This window comes from Lynx rufus, unplaced genomic scaffold (assembly GCF_022079265.1).
Source record: "Lynx rufus isolate CCGP_SWC_20201006 ecotype Redwood Valley unplaced genomic scaffold, mLynRuf1.p SCAF_9, whole genome shotgun sequence".
NCBI lineage: Eukaryota > Metazoa > Chordata > Mammalia > Carnivora > Felidae > Lynx > Lynx rufus.
Window position 1 is genome coordinate 56,231,847 of NW_025814897.1, and position 19,005 is coordinate 56,250,851.

The window sequence follows — 19,005 nt, forward strand, 5'->3', positions numbered from 1 at the left end:
CGCCGTCTCTGGTCCGGTCGCCAGCTTCCCTGCCAGTCCGCAGCCCGGGTCCCAGACCGGGAGCCGCGCTAGATGGACACGCCCTCGGCCGCGCTCGGGCGACACCTAATTTGAGCCAGACGCCGGCCGCGTCCCGGGCTGTGCGGGGCGGGAGGCGACGCCCGCCGCGCGCTCGGCCTCCCGGGTCCGACCCCTCCTTTGTAATTTGAATAAAACGCCCCCCCCCCACCCGCAGCCCCCGCCCTGCGCTCCGCCTTAACCCGCCGCCTCCGCTCTCCCCGACTGCAGGCGGCGTGCTCGCTGGAAGATCGGCGGTGGCGGTGCCCGCGGCGGGACTTCGGTGCAGCTCCTCGAGGGTGCGACCCCCGAGCGCGCGTGCCGCGCGACCATGAGGGCGCGGCCGCGAGTCTGCGAGGCGCTGCTCTTCGCCCTGGCGCTCCAGACCGGCGTGTGCTACGGCATCAAATGGCTGTAAGTAGGGACCCCGCGTCTATGCAGCCGGGCTCTGGGACCCGCGGCTGGGGGTGGCGGCTAACGTTCAGGGGCCCCCCCTGGGGATCGGGTGAGCGTGCCCAAGACCCGGGAGCCGAAGTTGGTTTGGGGGTCGTGGGCAAGTCACTCTTCTTAAGCCTCCTTTTTCTACTCTGTAAAATATTGTCCTTACCTCCCGGAGGGTTGTGAGGCAGGAGCGAGACAGGGCGTGGAGAACGACAGAATTGCCTTGTCCTGTGCAGCTGAGGGTTGCGCAAGGCCTCCACAGGGGCAGATGGAAAAAGCGTGGTCAAGGGCCCCAGTCAAGAGGGTCTGTGGCCCGCACGGGGGGCCTGTTCAATATCGTGTTTCCTTGTCAGTCTCCTGACCTTCGCTGAAGATTCTCAAACAGTACTGACCCCTCCACCTGGGTGACCTTGGGGGAAGTGTCACTCAACTTCTGGGAGCCTCAGTGTCCTCTGTCGGAGGGGGAGAGCCTCTACCTCACTTAGATCAGATGAGAAGCGGCTCATGAAAGAACTTTGTAAACTGTCAGATGCTCTGCACATGTGAAGGGTATTCCTTTAGATAGAAATTATTAATGGCTGGGTGGGTGGGAGAGGGAGGCTCTCTTCCATCCAGTAGAAGGGAGTGCCTGCTCTGTGCAGGGCTGTGGGCGGTGCAGGGTGGGGGTGGGGGGGGCGTGGAGAGGAGTAAAACCCAGCCCCTTCCTGGAGGAGCTGCCCTCCGGGCTGGAAGAGATAAGCCCAGGCCGTAAATAACTCCAAGTGCCCTAGGAGTGACCAAGGTGGTGTTGTGGGGGCCCAGAGGAGGGGGGGAGACCACCTGGTGGGGGGCACATACTTGGGACCCTGGGATGATTTTTCCGCAGTGGTGAGCCTGGGTCTGGCTTGAGGAGTTTCTGGGAGTTTGGTGGGTGAGGGCTGTGGGGAGGAGGGCACTTTGGGTGGAGGGACTCCCTGAGTGGTGCGGACATCCAGGACAGGACAGGTCTGGAGACGGGGGTGGGGAGCCAGCCATGCAGATAAGAGAGGCAGGGACAGATTATGGGGGCTGGGGAGGGGCTATGAGGAAGTTTCGTGGATTAGCTGCAAGACAGGGCGATAGTGGCTGGGCCGCCAGCAAACAGTCCTGAGGTCACTGGCGCTGCCCCCCCTGGGGCTGAGTTATCGATTAATTGGTGATCCAGGAGGGTAACCCCATCTTCTGGCATCTCTTGTTGGCAAGGAGAAGCGTAGGCTTAGCGGCTCTTCGCTGCTGCTTCTGATTAGTTGTGTGAGGCGTCAGCCACCTTCTACTGCCAGTACCTGGCACGGCGCCAGTTGGTGGGACCCTCTGATCAGAGAGTCCCAACCCTCCTCACCTGCCACACCATTTTACAGATAGGGCAGCTGAGGTCTGGGGCATGGAAGGATTTGCCAAAGAGCACTAGGAGCGGCAGAAGCCAAGAACCAGGCTTGCCTCTAGAGCGTTGCGGGGGGACACGGCTGGCATTCCTGCGCCACAGCGGGAATGCTGAGGCCCTGACGATGTGTGACTTGCACAAGCCCCCACGCTGGCAGGTGGCCACGTGGGGCCTGGAACAGATGGCTGGCTAAGCCCAACATCCATGCTGTTCCCACTGCACAGCCCCGGCTGCCACGAAAATGGATACAACTGGGTGTCTGCCTTACAGGAGCTCCTAGCCTCTTGGGGGAAATGGACATGTACAAATACAAAGTGGACTTTGGGCTGTGTCCTGGGAAAGGGAGTGTGGGGGCCCAGGGGAGGAGCCGTTAGGCCCATCTAAGGAAGGTGGCTTTGGGCTGGGCTTCAAAGGATAGGTAGGATTTTGATGGCCAAGGATGGAGTGCAGAGCAAGCATCTAGGCGGGAGGAAAGAGCAGGGACAAAAGCAGAGAGGCAGGACGGTGCATGTGGGGAAACAGAGAAACCAAGAATTATTGGAGCCTGCTAGTAAATCCCGTCTCTGTTCCAGGAGCTTTAGTCACTTAATTTTGATAATAGTCCCACGAAATAGGTGATATTCTTATCGCTACCATTTTACAAATGAGGAATCTAAGGTACAGAGAGGTTCAGTAACTGGCCCAAGATCACGCAGCTAGTTAATGGTGGCTGTGGGACCAGAACCCTGGGCAGATGAGCTCCATTCGGCCAAACCCCTTGTTAGTGGTTAAACTCCTGCTGGAGCTGAAGATATAGGGGGAGGCAGGAGTGGAGGTTATGCAGTGTGTGTGTGTGTGTGTGTGTGTGTGTGGCCAAGCACTGTTCTAAGTGCTTTATGGATATTGTTCATTTGAAACAATGAACCATAGGACGTGGGTTCTGCTATCACCCCCATTAAACAGAAAAAGAAATGGAGGCACGGGGTCTCTAACTCACAGGGTGTCACAGCAGCAGAGGCAGGATGTGGAGTGAGGCTGTCTGGCTCTGTGGCTTCTTGGTCTCAGGGAGCCCCAGGACAGTTGGGAATAGGGAAGTGTACTGTGGGGTGACTCACGCAGGAGACTCAGCTGTCCTGGGGTTGTCCCCGGGGTCCTGCTACCCTGGGCTTTGGAAAGGGGACCGAAGATGAAAAGGGTCTCTGACCTAAGAACTAAAACCAGATGTGGCTCGGTGGCCCAGAATGTCCACCTGTTGGGGACCTGGGACTCAGCCTGAGCCTTGCCAGTTCGCTAGCCTCGAGCCACGCCTCAGGCATATCAATCGCTTCGGCCTCTCTGAGTCTCCGTTTCCTCATCTCAAAAATGGGAATGAGAGGTGTCCTGGGATCTGGGAGGCCTGGGTTCTAGCTTGGCTCTGCCTGATTGGCTGGGGACATGTCTGGGCAAGCCCTGCCCATCTCTGGGCCTCTGTGTCCCCACTTGCACAATGAGATGAGGATACGGGGGCCCAGCAAGGGCCAGTGACTTACCCGAGGTTGGGTGCAGCAACTGAGCTGGAGCTGAAACCCAGGTCTCTGCCCCCCAACCCCCAACCACTCCCAGGAGGACCCTCGACTCCCAGATGAGAGAGACCTCAGCCACTGCAGTGACACCTTGGCACAGGCCTTGCTTGTGAACTCTGTTCCCTCCTGTCCTCTCTTCCACCCTCTCCCCCCATACCCTCATCCCCAGATATACCAAAATGTTTTCAATTAGGGGTCTGCTGCAGCGAGGCAAGCCGGAGGAGATGTCCAGATGGGCAACTCCCCCGCCTCCCACCATAATCCTTGATTACCTCCCCGAGGGGGACTTAGTTAGAAACGGTCATTACCACTAATTACCAGATGACCGCATTGCCCTCCTCAGGAGTGGAATCCGCTGCCTCCTGCCTCCTGGTCTCCCGGCCTGCACGCTGCGGCTGGCCGCTCTGTGCACATCACTCTCTCCAGCCGCCCCTGGCCCACCAGGGATCTGCAGACCTCTTCCTATCTGTCCTCTGCCCTCCTTGGCAGTCTGGGCCTCATCTGGGAGCGTCCTCACTGGGCTGTCCCTTGTAGTACCTCCTCTCACCGCCGGCTGGGGAGGCGGAGGCTTATTGACTCCAGAACTGGACAGACTGACACCCTGAGTGGCCCAGGTCCTCGGGCAGCAGGGGCACAGAGCTCCCCTCCCTTAGCCACAGTATAGGGTTGCATAGGGAGCCAGAGCTGAGCTCCCCAGGGAAAGGCTGGGCCTACATTGTCCACTTCTTGGCTGGAGCAGGAACCCAGGGAAAAGACCCAGAACGCAGCCACACCGCTTGAGTGCCCACTGCGTACCTCGTACCGTGCGGGGCATTTTCTTGCATACATCATATAATCCTTCCTGTTGTGAAACTGCAGACTGGCTCAGAGGGGAAGGAAGAAATCTGGGCAAGGATGAAGGGCAGAGTGGGCTCAGGACAGGCTGAGTGTTGACAGCCCCCAGCCCGGCAGAGAGGGGACCCGGGAAGGAGAGGCCAGGTCTGCGGGAAGATGGTGTCGGGAGGAGACCGAGCATCCGGGTACCAGAGCTGTCCCTGTGTCCTCCTCTGTACAAAGTGTGTGTGGGGGGGTGTAATCTCCCAGGCTGCCCCCTCGGGGTGCTGTGAGAAGTGGATGGGGCGAGAGATTCTGCCGAGTGGGGAGTGCTGTGCCTACATGGGGTAGTGTGTGCATGGTGTTTGCTAAGCACAGGTGGAGGGGCTGGACCAACCAAGAAACAGGCTGTGTGGATGACGTCCGCCTCTGTGTGGCCACACCTCACCCAGGATGGGCTATGAGGATTCCGCCTGGAGGTTCCCTGAGGTGACCTGGCATAGACAGGCCTCAGTGGCTCAGAGGGCCAGGGAGGACCAGATGGCTCGCTTTAGCTCAAGCAAACAGGCCTAAGATCTGCACCCAGGCACGCCAGACATTTCCCTGCTCACAGTTGGGAGGACGGGGACGGACCAGGGGTAACAGTGAGGCAAGACTGCCTGAGATACCCACAATCGATCTCAGGGCTGGCTTGTGCCACCCGGACTGCAGACATCACATCAGGGCATGCCCACTTGTCCTGGGTCGGCTTCCCAGGCCTCTGGGAAGACTTCTGTACTTTGGAGTTGTAGGAGGGGTGGGACATGGCGAAGTGAGAGGCAGGGGGGAACAGACTAACTTATTAGGACTTAATATAGCACCTATTTTCTCTCTTGGGCCCTCCGAGACGTCTAGGAGTTCCCATTTTGTAGGTGATGCTCAGAGAGGTACAGCAATTCGCCCGAGATTATACAGCAGATAGAGGGCAGTGCTGGAGCTAGAACCCCTCTGACCCCCTTTGGTCCAAGATTCACCTGGCAATAAGCAGAGGCCATCCCGCTTATGGATGTTCAAAATGTTTTACATATGTTATGATACAGAAGTCAAGCTCAAGGCAGGGCTCGATCCCACAAACTGTGAGATCATGGCCTGAGCCAAAATCAAGAGTCGGTTGCCTAACCGACTGAGCCCCCAAAATGACAAAATGAGCTCAGACAACGCGGAGCCTGCTTGGGATTCTCTCTCCCTTTCTCTCTGCCCCTCCCCTGCTGGCTCACTCCCTCTTTCTCTCTCTCTCTCTCAAAATAAATAAACATTTAAAAAAAAAATTATCATTTTCTTATAACAGATGAGGACCATGAGGCCCAGAGAGGTTGGGTAATTTACCCATGTCACACAGCTGTGCCCTAAGCCTGGGCTCTTCCCTAGGCCAGCCCATGAGCTGGAACATTTGGGTCATTGCCTTATTACTGTTGAAAGGCCTGTGTAGCCATTAGACTAGGGGCTCCTTGAGGAAAGGATCTGTGTCATGTTCATTATCAAATGAGTCCAGAAAGAGCTGGTGCTTAGTAAATATTTCTTCCACAAGTAGATCAAGTTCATTTATTCATTTAGGTACAAGAGCAAGGGGAAAGGCATTCCTGGCATCAGGAAAAGCCTGGGCAAACACATGGTAGCAGGGCCGTCCCTGTTAGAGAAGCCAGGAGTCTGGTATGGCCAGATATTAAGGCACGCCGGGGACGAGGACAAGAGGCTGGAGAGGGCTTAGGGGACCAGGTTTGAGGCAGCCCTTGGCTGTGACTAAGTGGGTACAGGAAGGAAAAGACCACCAAGGCCGTGATTGTAGTAACTTTCCTTACTGGGCACTGACCAGCTGTGTCAGCCCTGGGCAGAACTCATGAGGCTCACAGAGTTACTCCCCCAGGTAACGCTGAGAGGTTGCTGGGCTAGGAGAGGCCAAGAGACTTGTTCAAGGTCACAAAGGGAATGACACATCCAGGAGTCTACCCTGGCATGTGCTGTTCTTTAGCAAGGTGCTACCTCCCTTAGGATGTCGGGGCAGGGGTTCCGGATCTCGGCCTCACCAGGTCTCAGCCCTGACCCTGGGTGAAGACCGTGGGGCTCGCAGCAAGCAGGGCCCACAGCACTGTGGCTGCAGATTGGCCCATCCTTGTCCCCGGTTCCTCCAGGGTCTCTGCTGGGTTGCTGAGGGCCAGCTGGCTCTGGGGCAGGGGATAAGTCTATGCAGAACCCTTTAAGGCTGTTGGGGTCCCTCTACCCTGCGCTCAGAGGAGGTGTTGCCTGATGCAGCCTGCTCCTCGGAGAAGGCCTGGCACAAATGTGGACCCATGACCCTGGTCCTAGAGCCTTGCAGTCCCAGTGCCTAGAACCAGGATCTGGGAAGCTCTTCAGTCCTATAACATCACCAGGTTCAAAGGGACCCTCAGGCCAGCATTTCCCAAAGCATGGATGAGGTCAGTGCCTCTCAAACAAAGGGCTTTGTGCTCAGCAAGGACTCCAGAGTTAAACAAAACCAAACCTGTTGTGTTGCTTGGGACTTCTCAGGGCCTTTAAAATGCAAATGCAAATTAATTACTCTCCAAAGGGAAACATAGTAGAACATGTTCCCCAAATGTGCTTCACCATGGATCCCTTCTTTCAGTGTCTCACTGGAACACATTCTGGGAAATACACTTTACAGGTACGGACACTGAAGCCCAGAAAAGGGACAGTGATTTATCGAAGGGCACACAGCAAGTGAATGACTTAGTCCCATTTATTGCAAAATTGAGTGGCTGTTTTATCCTTTAATAAATCCCAAGCATGTGTGTGGAATTTTACAGCCTAATAAGTAGTTTAATAATTAAATGAAGCAATGTATGGTAAGCTCCTAACTCATATGTGCATCTAGTAAGCGCTCAATTAATAGTGTGTATTATTATGATAGTGATTGTAATAATCTAGCGTTTAGCACAGTGTCTGGCCCATTTGGTGTTCAGGGTCGAATGAATGTTAAATAAAGAGTAATAATTCACAGCCGTGTGAGAGCTAAATAAAGCCGTGGGTGTGCACACTTTGTGGGCTGTGAAACTGTTTATTGTTAATATAATTACAGTAAAGTGTAGGTAGGATGGAGGTCATGATCCTGCATTATGAATGAGGCCCTGGCCCAGAGAGGGACAACGATGTGCCCAAGGTCACAGGGAACGGAAGGGGGAGCCATTGCTCTGCTGGGGCCAGGTCTTTGCCTCTTAGTTTCCAAACTCTTTCCAGCAAAGGCCCCTGAACCCATTCATTGCGCCAGGGCTGGGAGCAGTAGGGCAGGTGTAGGCAACGTGGCCCCTCACGCTCTGTCTTTCCTTCTCTTGGTTGTTGCCCTTCGGTGGTGTGCAGGGCGCTGTCCAAGACCCCGGCGGCCCTCGCGCTGAACCAGACGCAGCACTGCAAGCAGCTGGAGGGGTTGGTATCTGCGCAGGTGCAGCTGTGCCGCAGTAACCTGGAGCTCATGCACACCATCGTGCACGCCGCCCGCGAGGTCATGAAGGCCTGCCGCAGGGCCTTCGCGGACATGCGCTGGAACTGCTCCTCCATCGAGCTTGCCCCCAACTACCTGCTTGACCTGGAGAGAGGTAGGGGGCCGGCGGGGGCTGCTAGGGCCCACGGAATGCGTGCAGGTGGGGAAAGATGAATTCAGGCATCAATATATGTGTGTTTAGATAGGTGGGTGAATTCATGGACGGATGGGTGGATGTTGATGGCTGTGTGATGGGTGGATGAGTGAAGAGGTGGGTGATGGATGGATGCACAGAAGAAAACAGACGTGGATGGGCGGGTGGATGAATTAATCATAGATACCGGTATCCAGGCATGAACTGATGAATGAATAAACATATAGTGAGTGAATATACGAGTTGCAGGGGAGCCTGAAATGGTGGCACAGATGCCTGTGTACCTAATGCATAAAGGGAAGGATGAACGAGGCCGAGGAGGCTCTTGGGAGGGGCGTATGTGACAAGACAGGAAAGCCACCACCGGGCAGACAGGTGTGCCACAAGGTAATTCTAGACCGAGGGAATTCTAGACTGAGGATGCTGTGAGATGCGCAGAGTGATATAGGAACTCCACTTTCTGGAGCAGGTGGCTTGCGGGGTGGACTTGGGGGTCCTATGTACAGTCAAGAGCCTTTTGATGGCCAAAGTGCCCCAGTGGATCTAATCTCTCCTCCCGCGTGGCAACAGCTGAGGATTGTATAGCACTTGACAAAGCTTCCTTCCTTCCCGAATTATGGGAACTCTAGAGCGATCCTGTGAGGGAGGTATTATCATTTCCATTCTACAGTTAAGGAAACTGAGGCTTGAGAAGGGGAGGTGACTTGTGTGGACCTGAAGCTAGGACCCCCTACGGCAGAGGCACATTGGGCTCCGTATTAGTTTTTCCAGGATGCTGTGACAAGGTCCCACAAACGGGGCTTCAGACAACGAAACTGTATTGTCCCAGAGTTCTGGAGGCTGGAAGCCTGAAACCAAGATACCAGCAGGGCTGTGCTCCCTCTGACAGCCCCGGAGAGGATTCTTTCTTGCCTCTTCTTAGCTTTCGGTGACTGTCCCCAGCCTCAGTGTTCCTTGGCCTGGAGATACATCACTTTAATCCCTGCCTCTGTGTCTCTGTATCCAGAACTCCCCCCTTCCTATAAGGATGCCAGTCATTGGATTAGGGCCCACCCTGACCCAGTATGACCTCATCTGAGTTCCATTACACCTGCAAAGGCCGTGTTTCTAAATCAGGTCATGTTCACAGGTACCAGGGGCCAGGACTTGACTATATCTTTTAGGGGGACACATTTCAACCTACAGCAGGCTCTTTGCACACTTGTCTGCCCCTTGAGTTGTGAGTTCTTTGAGGAGTAGCCCCTAACACTGAGTGCAGGGATGTAGGGGGAGATCCGGAATGGTGAGTGTGTGGGAGCAAGGGTGCCTGTGGGTGTGTGGGCTTTGCCAGCCTCTGGGAATGAGGGTGAGTTTGTGATGAGTGCACAAATCAACTGGTGTATGTGTGGGAGAATGGACTGGCGATAGATTAATGTCCCTGGTGCTGTCCTCCATCTGGTGGCAGCCTCTGTGCCCGGCTGGCCCCACAGAGGCAGGCAGGGGCCCAGGAGGAGGCCCTCAGGCCTGGGTGGGGTCCTGTGCCCTGTCCCCCGGCCAGCCCCCTTCCCCCCACCCCCCCACCCCGAGCTGACCCAGCACCTCCCCACAGGGACCCGGGAGTCAGCCTTCGTGTATGCGCTGTCGGCGGCCGCCATCAGCCACGCCATCGCCCGGGCCTGCACCTCCGGCGACCTGCCCGGCTGCTCCTGCGGCCCTGTCCCAGGTGAGCCACCCGGGCCCGGGAACCGCTGGGGAGGATGTGCGGACAACCTCAGCTACGGGCTCCTCATGGGGGCCAAGTTTTCCGATGCTCCTATGAAGGTGAAAAAAACAGGATCCCAAGCCAATAAACTGATGCGTCTACACAACAGTGAAGTGGGGAGACAGGTAACCACCCACCCCACCCACCCCAGATGGTTGTGCCTATGCCAGGTGGCCAGGAAAGGGCCACCCAGTGTGCCCTGATGGAGGGGGGGGGATGGGCCCGATCCACCCACGTTGAGTGCTCCCGGCCTCCCCCGGCTCTCTCTCCCCTCTCTAGCCGCTTGGGGCTTGCCTGGCTCCTCCTCCTCTAGGGGGTCCACCGGGGTTTGAGTTGAGAATATTAGTGGAGCAGAAGGGACTCTGAGCTAGGAGTCAGGAGCTCTGAGTTCCCATCTTGGCTCTGGCACTAGACTAGCTGTGTGACGTTGGGCAAGTCACTTCCTCTCCGGGCTCAGTTGTTTCTATCTATAAAATGGGCTGGGTCGGTGCTCTTCAGTCCCCATCAGCTGTGTTCCTCAGGCTCCTCCTGTGGGGTCCTGAGCCGAGGCTGGGTATGGGAGGAGGCATGGGGAGGGCCATGGGGCAAGAACCTTAGCCTAAGGGGTAGTCTCCTTGGCTCTAACAGGGACTCCCGCCCAGGTCCAAAACTCAGTTTCCCCTCAACGTTTGTTACGATCAGTGTTTCATTAATCCCTCACCTCATTCCACAGAAGGTTGGGGTGAATGCGTAAATGAATGAATGGACCTTTTTATTTTTTGAAAATGAAAAAAACAACTTTATACTAACCTGAGTGCCAGGCACTGAGGTGGTGCTTGGGGCGTTTTCTCTCCCGTAGTCTCCCCTGTGGGGAGGTGCAGCTACCCCCTTACACACGGGGAGCTGGGTGCCTGAAGGGTGGAGAGTCGGGTGCAGATGGCATCTCATGGCCTCCTCCCTGCAGCCCCATCAGGCCCATTGCACAGAGGCAGCCAGTGAGGCAGAGAGAGCTTAGGTGGCTTGGCTAAGGACACAGGTGCGATGGAGCCCAGGTCTATGGACTCCAAGTCCAGAGGTTTCCACGTCCTCACCTTCCTCTCTCATTGGTCTCCCTTATAGAAGGATTCTGGGATGTCCAGGCCATGTTTGGACAGTTGGGGAAACTGAGGCCAAGAGACACTGTGGGTCCATAGCAGAGCCTGGCCAGGGCCCCAGGGCTCCTGTCTCCCAACCCTGCGGGCCTGCCCCCATCCTTGGGAACTCAGTCTCAGTCCTACTCCCTGCCTGGCCTGAGCTTCGTGTATCCAGGAGCACAGCCATCTGCTCCCCCGGTGCAGTCAGGACAGGATACTCAGCTGCCGTGGCACATCGGGCCTGTCCCTGGGGCCCTGTTGCCAAGGAGCTGGTTTCCCTGGGACCATCTGCAAAAGGACCCAGTCCCCTCTCCCGGCCACAGGGCTTGTGTGTCTGGCACACAGCGGGCACCAGGAAACTCTGGGCCCCTTCCCACCCATCAAAGCTGAGGCACTAAACATACCTTACCTCTCCTTTATGACTCAAAAGCACCTCGATGCCCTTGGGAGGTTGAGCATGCCCTGCATTTGGGTTCATCTCATTCCTGTGCTCTTCACAGGCTTTGCTGGGCCAAGTCCAGATTTTAGACCCAGTGGACTCCCTCATTCTTCACTACCGGGCACTGATGAAGGAGATGGAGCCCTGGGACCTTGGCCAGCTCCCACACTAACTCACTGAATGATTTGGGGCAAGTCTCTGCCGGCTCTGTGCCTCAGTTTCCCCATCATTTGAAGGCAGGGGTAGGCCCAGGGGACCCATAAGCCTTGCAGCTCTGCATAGGGCAGGCAGGAGGGCAGGCCCGGGCACAGGGATCCAAGTCCTGTGTGCAAAGGAGCAGGGAATAGAACGCAAAACTGAACTGCCTGCAGAAGACATCTATCTAACTCATGCCCCTCAGGTACACATGAGGAAGCTGATGGGACAAGAGGATGATGGGACAGAGTCACTTCTGAAGCCAGGGCTAGAGTTCCCTGAGCCCCAGAGCCCAGACCTCCCCCCTCCACCACAGGCATTAGACTGATTTTTCAAACCAGTGTTGATTTGACTTTTGTTAGTTCACGAAACCCTTTCATATGCGTCCTCTCTTTGCATCCTTGCGACCTCCCTGGAAGGTAGCGATTATGCGCGTGCTCTGCACATATAAGATAGAGGGGCTGAACAGTGGAGGGCTTGCTGAGGGTCACCAGGCAGCAGAGGGGAAAGGCCAGCCAGGCCAGGGAATGTACCTCCCCACCCCATGCACTTACTTCCTGCCTCTTCTTACTGTCCTCCTCCCTTCCTTCCCTTGCCCTTCCTTCCTTCTCTTTTCTCCCTTTTTTTCCCCAGCAAGCATTTAGGGAATCCCAGTTTTGTGCAAGAGAAAAGCATGGAGCAATTAACAGGCATGGCTTTTGCAACTGCCCTCAGACCTGAGTTCAAATCCCAGCTCTCAGATTTTCTAGCTGTGCAACGTTGAGCTTGGGGCTTGGCCGCTCTGAGCCTTTGTTTCCTCTGTTTAAAGTGGGGAAAATAATAATACCTCCTGTGAAGGACTGTTGTGGTGATTAAGCCATGTTATATGTTAGAGCTCTTGGCATCTGCTGTCCCTGCAGATGCCACTCCCTTCCTGTCCCTCCCCGCTGCCCCCCACGTGGGAGGAGGAGCTGAGAATCCGGGACATCTCCCAGCTTTAGAGCCAAAAGCTCCCTCACTTGAGGCCTAGAGCAGACGATGACTCCCTGAGAGCACCCAGCATGCGGAGGAGTGGGGGCAGGGTCCCCGGACAGGCCAGGCAGCGGGCTCTGGCCGCCCAGCCCGACGCCCTCCCCTGTCTGCAGGCTCTGCGCGCCTCTCTGGAAATGAAGTGTAAGTGCCACGGGGTATCTGGCTCCTGCTCCATCCGCACCTGCTGGAAGGGGCTGCAGGAGCTTCGGGATGTGGCCTCTGACCTCAAGACCCGCTACCTGTCGGCCACCAAGGTGGTGCACCGGCCCATGGGCACCCGCAAGCACCTGGTGCCCAAGGACCTGGATATCAGGCCCGTGAAGGACTCGGAGCTTGTCTATCTGCAGAGCTCGCCCGACTTCTGCATGAAGAACGAGAAGGTGGGCTCCCATGGGACGCAAGACAGGTAAGGGCCTGCTGTCACCCTGGCAGGAAAGGGTCAGCTAGGCTGCACGTGCCCCACCCCAAGGCACACAGTCTGGGCTCAGCTGGCATTTGGGGGAGTGGAGTCCCTGCCCAGCTGAGGGAGGTGGCCCCAGGAATGCTGAGCAGGGGTGCCGGGGTCCAAGGGGCCCGCAGCAGAGCTCCTGGGAGTGGCTCTTGTGTACCTTGCCCGGGCAGGGGCCCCTGGGGAGTGGAGGCTGGTGGGAGCTTCCTCCTTCCGCCTGGTGGGGGAGATGGGGGGAGACGATGACCGAGAAAGAAGCTGTCCCACGTAAGACAGGTCCTCAGCGTTTGTCACCTGAATAAATGAAGGGTGAATGTCATGTAACCTGGTCATTGGACAGATAAGGAACTGAGGCACAAGGGGGCAGCAGCCAGCCCACAGCCACACGGGCAGTCTGCACAGAGCCGGGTCAGGGCCGGGGCAACTGCTTTTCAGAAGGGCAGCAGGAGCGCAAAGCGTGCCTGCATTCTGTGGAGACAATGCTCCCGCGTTCCCCTGCCATGCACGCACCCACCTCCCGGGCCCCAGCTCTCTCCCCCGCCGATCCCCAGTTTAACAGCTGGAGCTGGGGTCCCTACATCTGGTCCCATCACTGCTGCTGAAGCCGGCTTAGGACAGGAGAAAGAAAGGGGCCCAGGGGTGATTGCAGACCTACTGTGTGCCAGGCGGGGCTGCTGAGCATTCAGGGCAGCAGCATTTCCCAGAGACCTTCCGGGGGAAGTTAGTCCTGAAACGGTGTAATAGAAACAGTTCTGCAATCAAATATGATTGGGAAATTCTCTTTGGCGACTTGCAAGGCACGAGAACATTTTAAAGGCTCGGAGGAATCCCACAGTAAAGAATCTGCCTAAGCCAACGTTTCCCAGAGGTGTTTGCTGTGGAACTTTTTTATTAAGGAGCCCCTAATAGCATTCCACAAAACTAGTGTTCTGCGGGGTTAAAAGAATATTGAACCAGAGTGAGGGTGTCTGAGAACGTGTCTGGCACATAGTTGGTGCCCGGCCAGCATCTGCTTCCTCCGCAGCCCACGTTCCTGTCTCCAGGAGAGGGGGGCTGGTTTGGGGGGCTCCATCGTCACAGGCTAGGGCAGCAGGCTCTGTGAGGAGGCCTCGGCTTCCATCTGGAGGCCAGATTGAGGGGGTCGGGTGGAGTGAAGATGGAACCGGGTCAGGCCAGGGAGACAGGAAGAGCGAGAGTCTGGTCTGAGGCAGTCAGGGTGGGTGGGGTGAGGATGGGGTTGGGGGTGGGGGGTGGGATGGCGCAAAGGATTCTAGAGCCCAGAGAGGCTGGGGAAAGGCCAGAGCAAATAGAGGGTCTCCTTGGATCTGTGTGTGTGTGTGTGTGTGTGTGTGTGTGTGTAGGACAGTTCCCACCCAGTTGCCGCGGCTTCCTACCTGCAGGACCTTGAGCAGATCTCTTCACTCATGTGAGGCTCAGTCTCATCCTCTGATAATGCACAGGGTTCCACAGCCCTCAGAGGGTGGCCGACAATCTCCTGTCACACTTACTGAGCAGCTCCTCCTCTGCTAGACAGCGTCAGTCCCATGGGAAGGGCTCACTAATGGCGATCTCCCATCTCCCAGGCTGTCAGGGCTCCGCTTTCCCAGTGCCCCCACTCTGCCCCTCGGGCTTGCCCTACAGCGACTGATGAGGAGGCCCCATCCCGCAGCACCAGCTGCCTCCCTGGCTTTCTCAGAATGCCTCGCCACGCTTGCCACCAGGCTTCCTGCCACTCTCAGCTTTCCGCCGTTCCTCTGAGGATGGGCTGTTGTGGACATCTGTATCAGTCAGCTTTTTCTGCAGTAACAAACAGCTCCAATATCTCAGTAGTTTACAACCACAGACGCTTTTCCCATCTATTTATTACATGAGGCTCTGGCAGGCACACAGAAGGGTGAGAGACAAGTGGTCAGATTGTAACAGAGAAAAGCCCAAGGGTGAGAGAAGTCCAGAGGTGCCCTGACCCAGCCTGGACATCAAGGAAGGCTTCCTGGAGGAGGGGGAACGTGAGTTTTACTAGGTTAGGGGATTCAGGAGTGCAAGGGGTGGAGGTAAATGGGCTTTGTTACTGTAAAAAGAGGTACATGGGTGGCACCTCTCTAGAGGCTGCCCCCCCTAGCTGGGGACAATGCTCTGCAGCCCTCCTCAAGGCCAGCTTGATGAACTGAGACCTCATTGGCAGTCAGTATTCCAAACCCTGGCCCTCTTGTCATGTCTTTCCCAGCAGCCCCTGCGCTAATAAAACCTGCCCTGGGTCCCTGGATCTTTCTCCAAGCCCCACTCACCCCCACCCCCTCTCTCAGGCATCACTGCATACCTCAACTGATTCTAGGGTTAGAGGCCAGGTTTCAAACATTGCATGTCAGGGATCTGAAGTAAAAATGAAACTAAACTCTTCCTTTTTCCTACTACCCTTTGTCCAGAAGCCTCCAGGATAAGGCTGAGGGCCATTAATGGTGTTGATAACTAAACAAAGTCACCTTTGTTAAGTGACTTGCCCTAAGTCACCCAGCCAGTAAGTGGCAGAGATGGGGTTTGAACCGTGGTCTGTCTGGCTCTGGGGCATTGTGTTCTTCCTGCTGTTTCTTCCTTCCCGGAACTGCTTGTAGCCCCCATATGCGGGTCACTGTCACCTCCTGACTCTCCCTCAGGCGCTCCCTCCTTCCCACCTCATGGCCCCTTCCCAGCACAGGTCTTGGCCTCTCTTTCTCAGCTGCTGCCTAGCCTCCTCCCCGGCCTCCCTACCTCCAGCCCTACCCCTTCCATCTGTTCTCACGTCTTAGGTTAGATCAGGTCCTTCGCCTTTGCCCAGGCTGTTTGTTTTCTTTGCCCCCAACTCCCTTTCCCTCCTCCCCATCTTAGATTTCTGCTGGTCTTCTGTGAAACGGCCTAGATGACCCCTCCTCCTCCAGGAAGCCTTCCCAAACTCTTACAGACCCCATGCTCACACTGTGTGACTCTGGGCACGCTCCCTCTCCATTCCATGGCTCAGTTTCCCCATCAGAAAATAAGAGGGTTGAATTTGGTCAGCTCTAGAACTTGCCCATGCCGGACATTCTAGGATTCCTGGGTCCGCATGGCTGTGGGGACCCAGCTGCGTGCCCTGCGTGCCCCCCATCCCTGCTAGCCTGAGCCCACCTAGAGGATCTGCCAAACTGCAGTTGGATATTGGGGGTCCCACAGGGGCCTTCACTGCCTTCTCCCACAGGAATGGGATTCAGAAAGAGATGCAGCCCCTGGAATCCTATGGATTCTCTGCCCTTAGGGTAGGCGGAGCATGTGAGAGATTTGGTTTCAGGACCCCACAGATTCCTGTGAGAACTTGAACGGGCTCTGCTCTTTGCTAAGCCCATTACCATCTGTAAAATGGGTGTGATAATTCCACTGACCAGGGACCCCGCATGCCTCCTAGAAGATAAAATACGGTGGCGGGGCGGGGGTGGGGGGGGTTGCTGACTGGCACGCAGGGCCACTGGTTGACAGACCCTGCCTCTAGATGAACAGTGTGCCACATATTCACTTTGCCTCGCATCCAGTGCCATTTAGTCTTTTCCAGAACTTACTTTGGGATTCTAAATGTAAAAATGTTCTTGACATTTGGGACAATATAATTAAAGATCAAATATGAAGACAGGATTATCAGAGCGGTTTGAGGCTCCTTCAAGTATTTAGAAGAAATAGAAAAAGAAAAAAAAGACACCCCTAAGAAAACAAACACGCCCATCATTTCTCGTTTTGATAAATGCCTATTAGAAATACAAGGAGAAGCGAGAAGTACTCTTAGGGAAGGGGATTACCTAAAATTCCCCAAAGATCAAGACACCTTCCAAGAGGGACGCAGCCGCCGGGTAGGGGGAGCCTGCGGGTGCCCGGTTGGGAGCATGCGCTCACCCGCTGTCCCTTTCCTCCCACCGCAGGCAGTGCAACAAGACGTCCCACGGCAGTGACAGCTGTGACCTCATGTGCTGCGGACGCGGCTACAACCCCTACACGGACCGCGTGGTCGAGCGGTGCCACTGCAAATACCATTGGTGCTGCTACGTCACCTGCCGTAGGTGTGAGCGCACCGTGGAGCGCTATGTCTGCAAGTGAGGCCCTGCCCACCCCGTGGGGACTTGTGGAGGCCCAGCCAGGGGCCCGGAGACACCCCGTGGAGTTTTTCTTGGGAATTCCAGATGCCAGGCATGGGAGGCGGCTTGTGCTTTGCCTCCCCTTGGAAACCGCCAGAAACAGAAGGCCCGGCCGCTCTGGAAGGAGGGCCAGGACATCAAAGGAAACCGACAAGATTAAAAATAACCTGGCAGCCAGAGCCTGGGAGTGCCCACTTGCTGCCTTCCAGACTCGTCTAAGAAGCCAGGGGTATGAGTTGGGCAGGACTGGCATGGACTTGACCTTTCGCAGCCGGAGACACCAGCCTCCCGGGAAGGGAGGTCTGCCTGCCCTCCTCAGAATGTCTGCAGGCCCAGCCCTTGCAACGACCCCCGGCCCACCCCAGGGTCTGAGCCTGCTGGGCATACCACATGGAACCACTAGCTTGGGTTGTAAATGTTTTTTGTTTTGTTTTGTTTTGTTTTGTTTTCTTCCTCTGGGATGTGGGAGCTACAGAAATATTTATAAAACATAGCTTTTTCTTTGGGGTGGCTCGCCTCAATTCCTCTTTATATATTTTATATATATATATAAATAAATATATATAATGATCTATATTTTAAATAAGCTTTTTAAACAGCTCTATGGAATAAATGGTGAGAGAACCCCAGCCTGCCCCTGCGGTTTGTAACCTCCACAAGGGAACTCAGAAGGTCCTGGGGCTGGCGGGGTGAACTCTCGGATTTCCAGGCAAGGCGGCTTCCCGATTGATGTCCCGAGTCCCCGGCTCTGGCCCCGATCGCCCCGTAAGATCTCTTGGTCAAGGGCGAGGACAGACGTCTTGAAACATAAACCCAGCTGGCAGATTCTTTGTTCCTCTGGGACACACATGCAGGCGCGCATAGCCTGGCTGTGTCGTCAGACCTGCTAAGCTCACTTCAAGAGAAAACCTACCCCCCGGGGAGCTGGGGACGCAGACCTCAGGGAGGTGGTGACAGACCCAGGCCCTGGTGGGTGTTCTGTGTGACTGCGGGGGAGGCTTTTCCCCTCCCTGGGCCTCGGTTTCCCCATTTGTAAACCGGGAGTGGTGGACCTTAAGGTTGGTGGTTGGGAAAGTACGCCCCCCGGCCCCTCCCCGCTCTCCAGCCTCCGCCTGGGCCAGGCTGGCTGCAGTGGATATGGTGAGAAGCAGCTGGAGCCATCGGGATTTTTTTCTCTCTGTGGCTGTGGGGTGTGGGACCAGGAGGATCGAGAAGGATTCGAGACTTTGGCCGGGGTACCTGGAAGCCCTGAGATGGGATGAAGAGAGAGGGCTGGGGCTCAGACTGGGCCACCGGGAGGGAGACTGTGAGGTCCATTCAGTCCCAGGTAGAACCGGTGGGGAGAGGCAGCATCACTAAGGGGCACGATAAAAAAGCAAAGCGGACCAAGACCTGGGCCTGGGGCACCTCTGCTTTGGAGGTCAGGGAGAGGAAGGGGGGAAGAGGCAAAGGGGCTGGGGAGTAGCAGCCAGGGAGATGGGGGGGGGTGTGGTTCTTAGTGTGGCCAGCTCTGCCCCCTCTGAGCTTCGGCTTCCTTTCCTGGCACGTGGGTGGTGCTGGTGAGCAAGTGGAGGCTATCCTTGGTGCCTGGCCCCCAGAAGGCCCCCCACACAGAAGCAATTAGTAATCACATGTGCTCTGGCCCTGGGGGAACCACTCAAGCCCAAAGATGGAAGAGAATGTTATAACCTGAACTTCTGCGTATGTGAGAGGAGGCATGAATGCCAGGAAGGAAGGCTCTCTGCTACCCACAGCTAGCTAGCTAAGGCCCTACTTGGAGGGGCTGGGGCACAGCAGGTCCTGGGAGCCCCAGAAGGATTTGGGGAAGCGAAGCAGGGGTGGGGGTGGCATGCCATGCCAGAGGCTGGACCGATCACGGGGTGGGGAAAAGAGACGGCTGTGTGGCCACCCTCCAAGTCCCTGCGAGCTTGTGTTGGGGCGGCCAGAGTCACAGATTCACGGTCTGGAAGGAACCTCAAGATACTGGTCTCTCACTCTGTTTTACAGACGAGGAAATTCTGAGATGGGAAG

At 56.2% G+C, this 19,005-nt stretch overlaps 1 protein-coding gene across 1 annotated transcript; it reads left to right on the plus strand.

Annotated features, from left to right (window-relative positions):
• Positions 1–388: 388 nt before the first annotated feature.
• WNT11 (Wnt family member 11) lies at positions 389–16,936 on the plus strand. Its single transcript, XM_047070066.1, has 5 exons — positions 389–471; positions 7,624–7,859; positions 9,487–9,764; positions 12,510–12,802; positions 16,762–16,936. Exons 1-5 carry the CDS (start codon positions 389–391, stop codon positions 16,934–16,936), a joined length of 1,065 nt encoding a protein of 354 aa, XP_046926022.1.
• Positions 16,937–19,005: the final 2,069 nt, after the last annotated feature.

Bases quoted from the DNA above. Each gene is read 5' to 3' on its own strand.
- WNT11 (XM_047070066.1), top strand. From the start codon at position 389: ATGAGGGCGCGGCCGCGAGTCTGCGAGGCGCTGCTCTTCGCCCTGGCG. The intron at 472-7,623 runs GTAAGTAGGGAC...GGTGGTGTGCAG, and splicing joins TGCTACGGCATCAAATGGCT to GGCGCTGTCCAAGACCCCGG. The intron at 9,765-12,509 runs GTAACCACCCAC...CCCTGTCTGCAG, and splicing joins ACAGTGAAGTGGGGAGACAG to GCTCTGCGCGCCTCTCTGGA.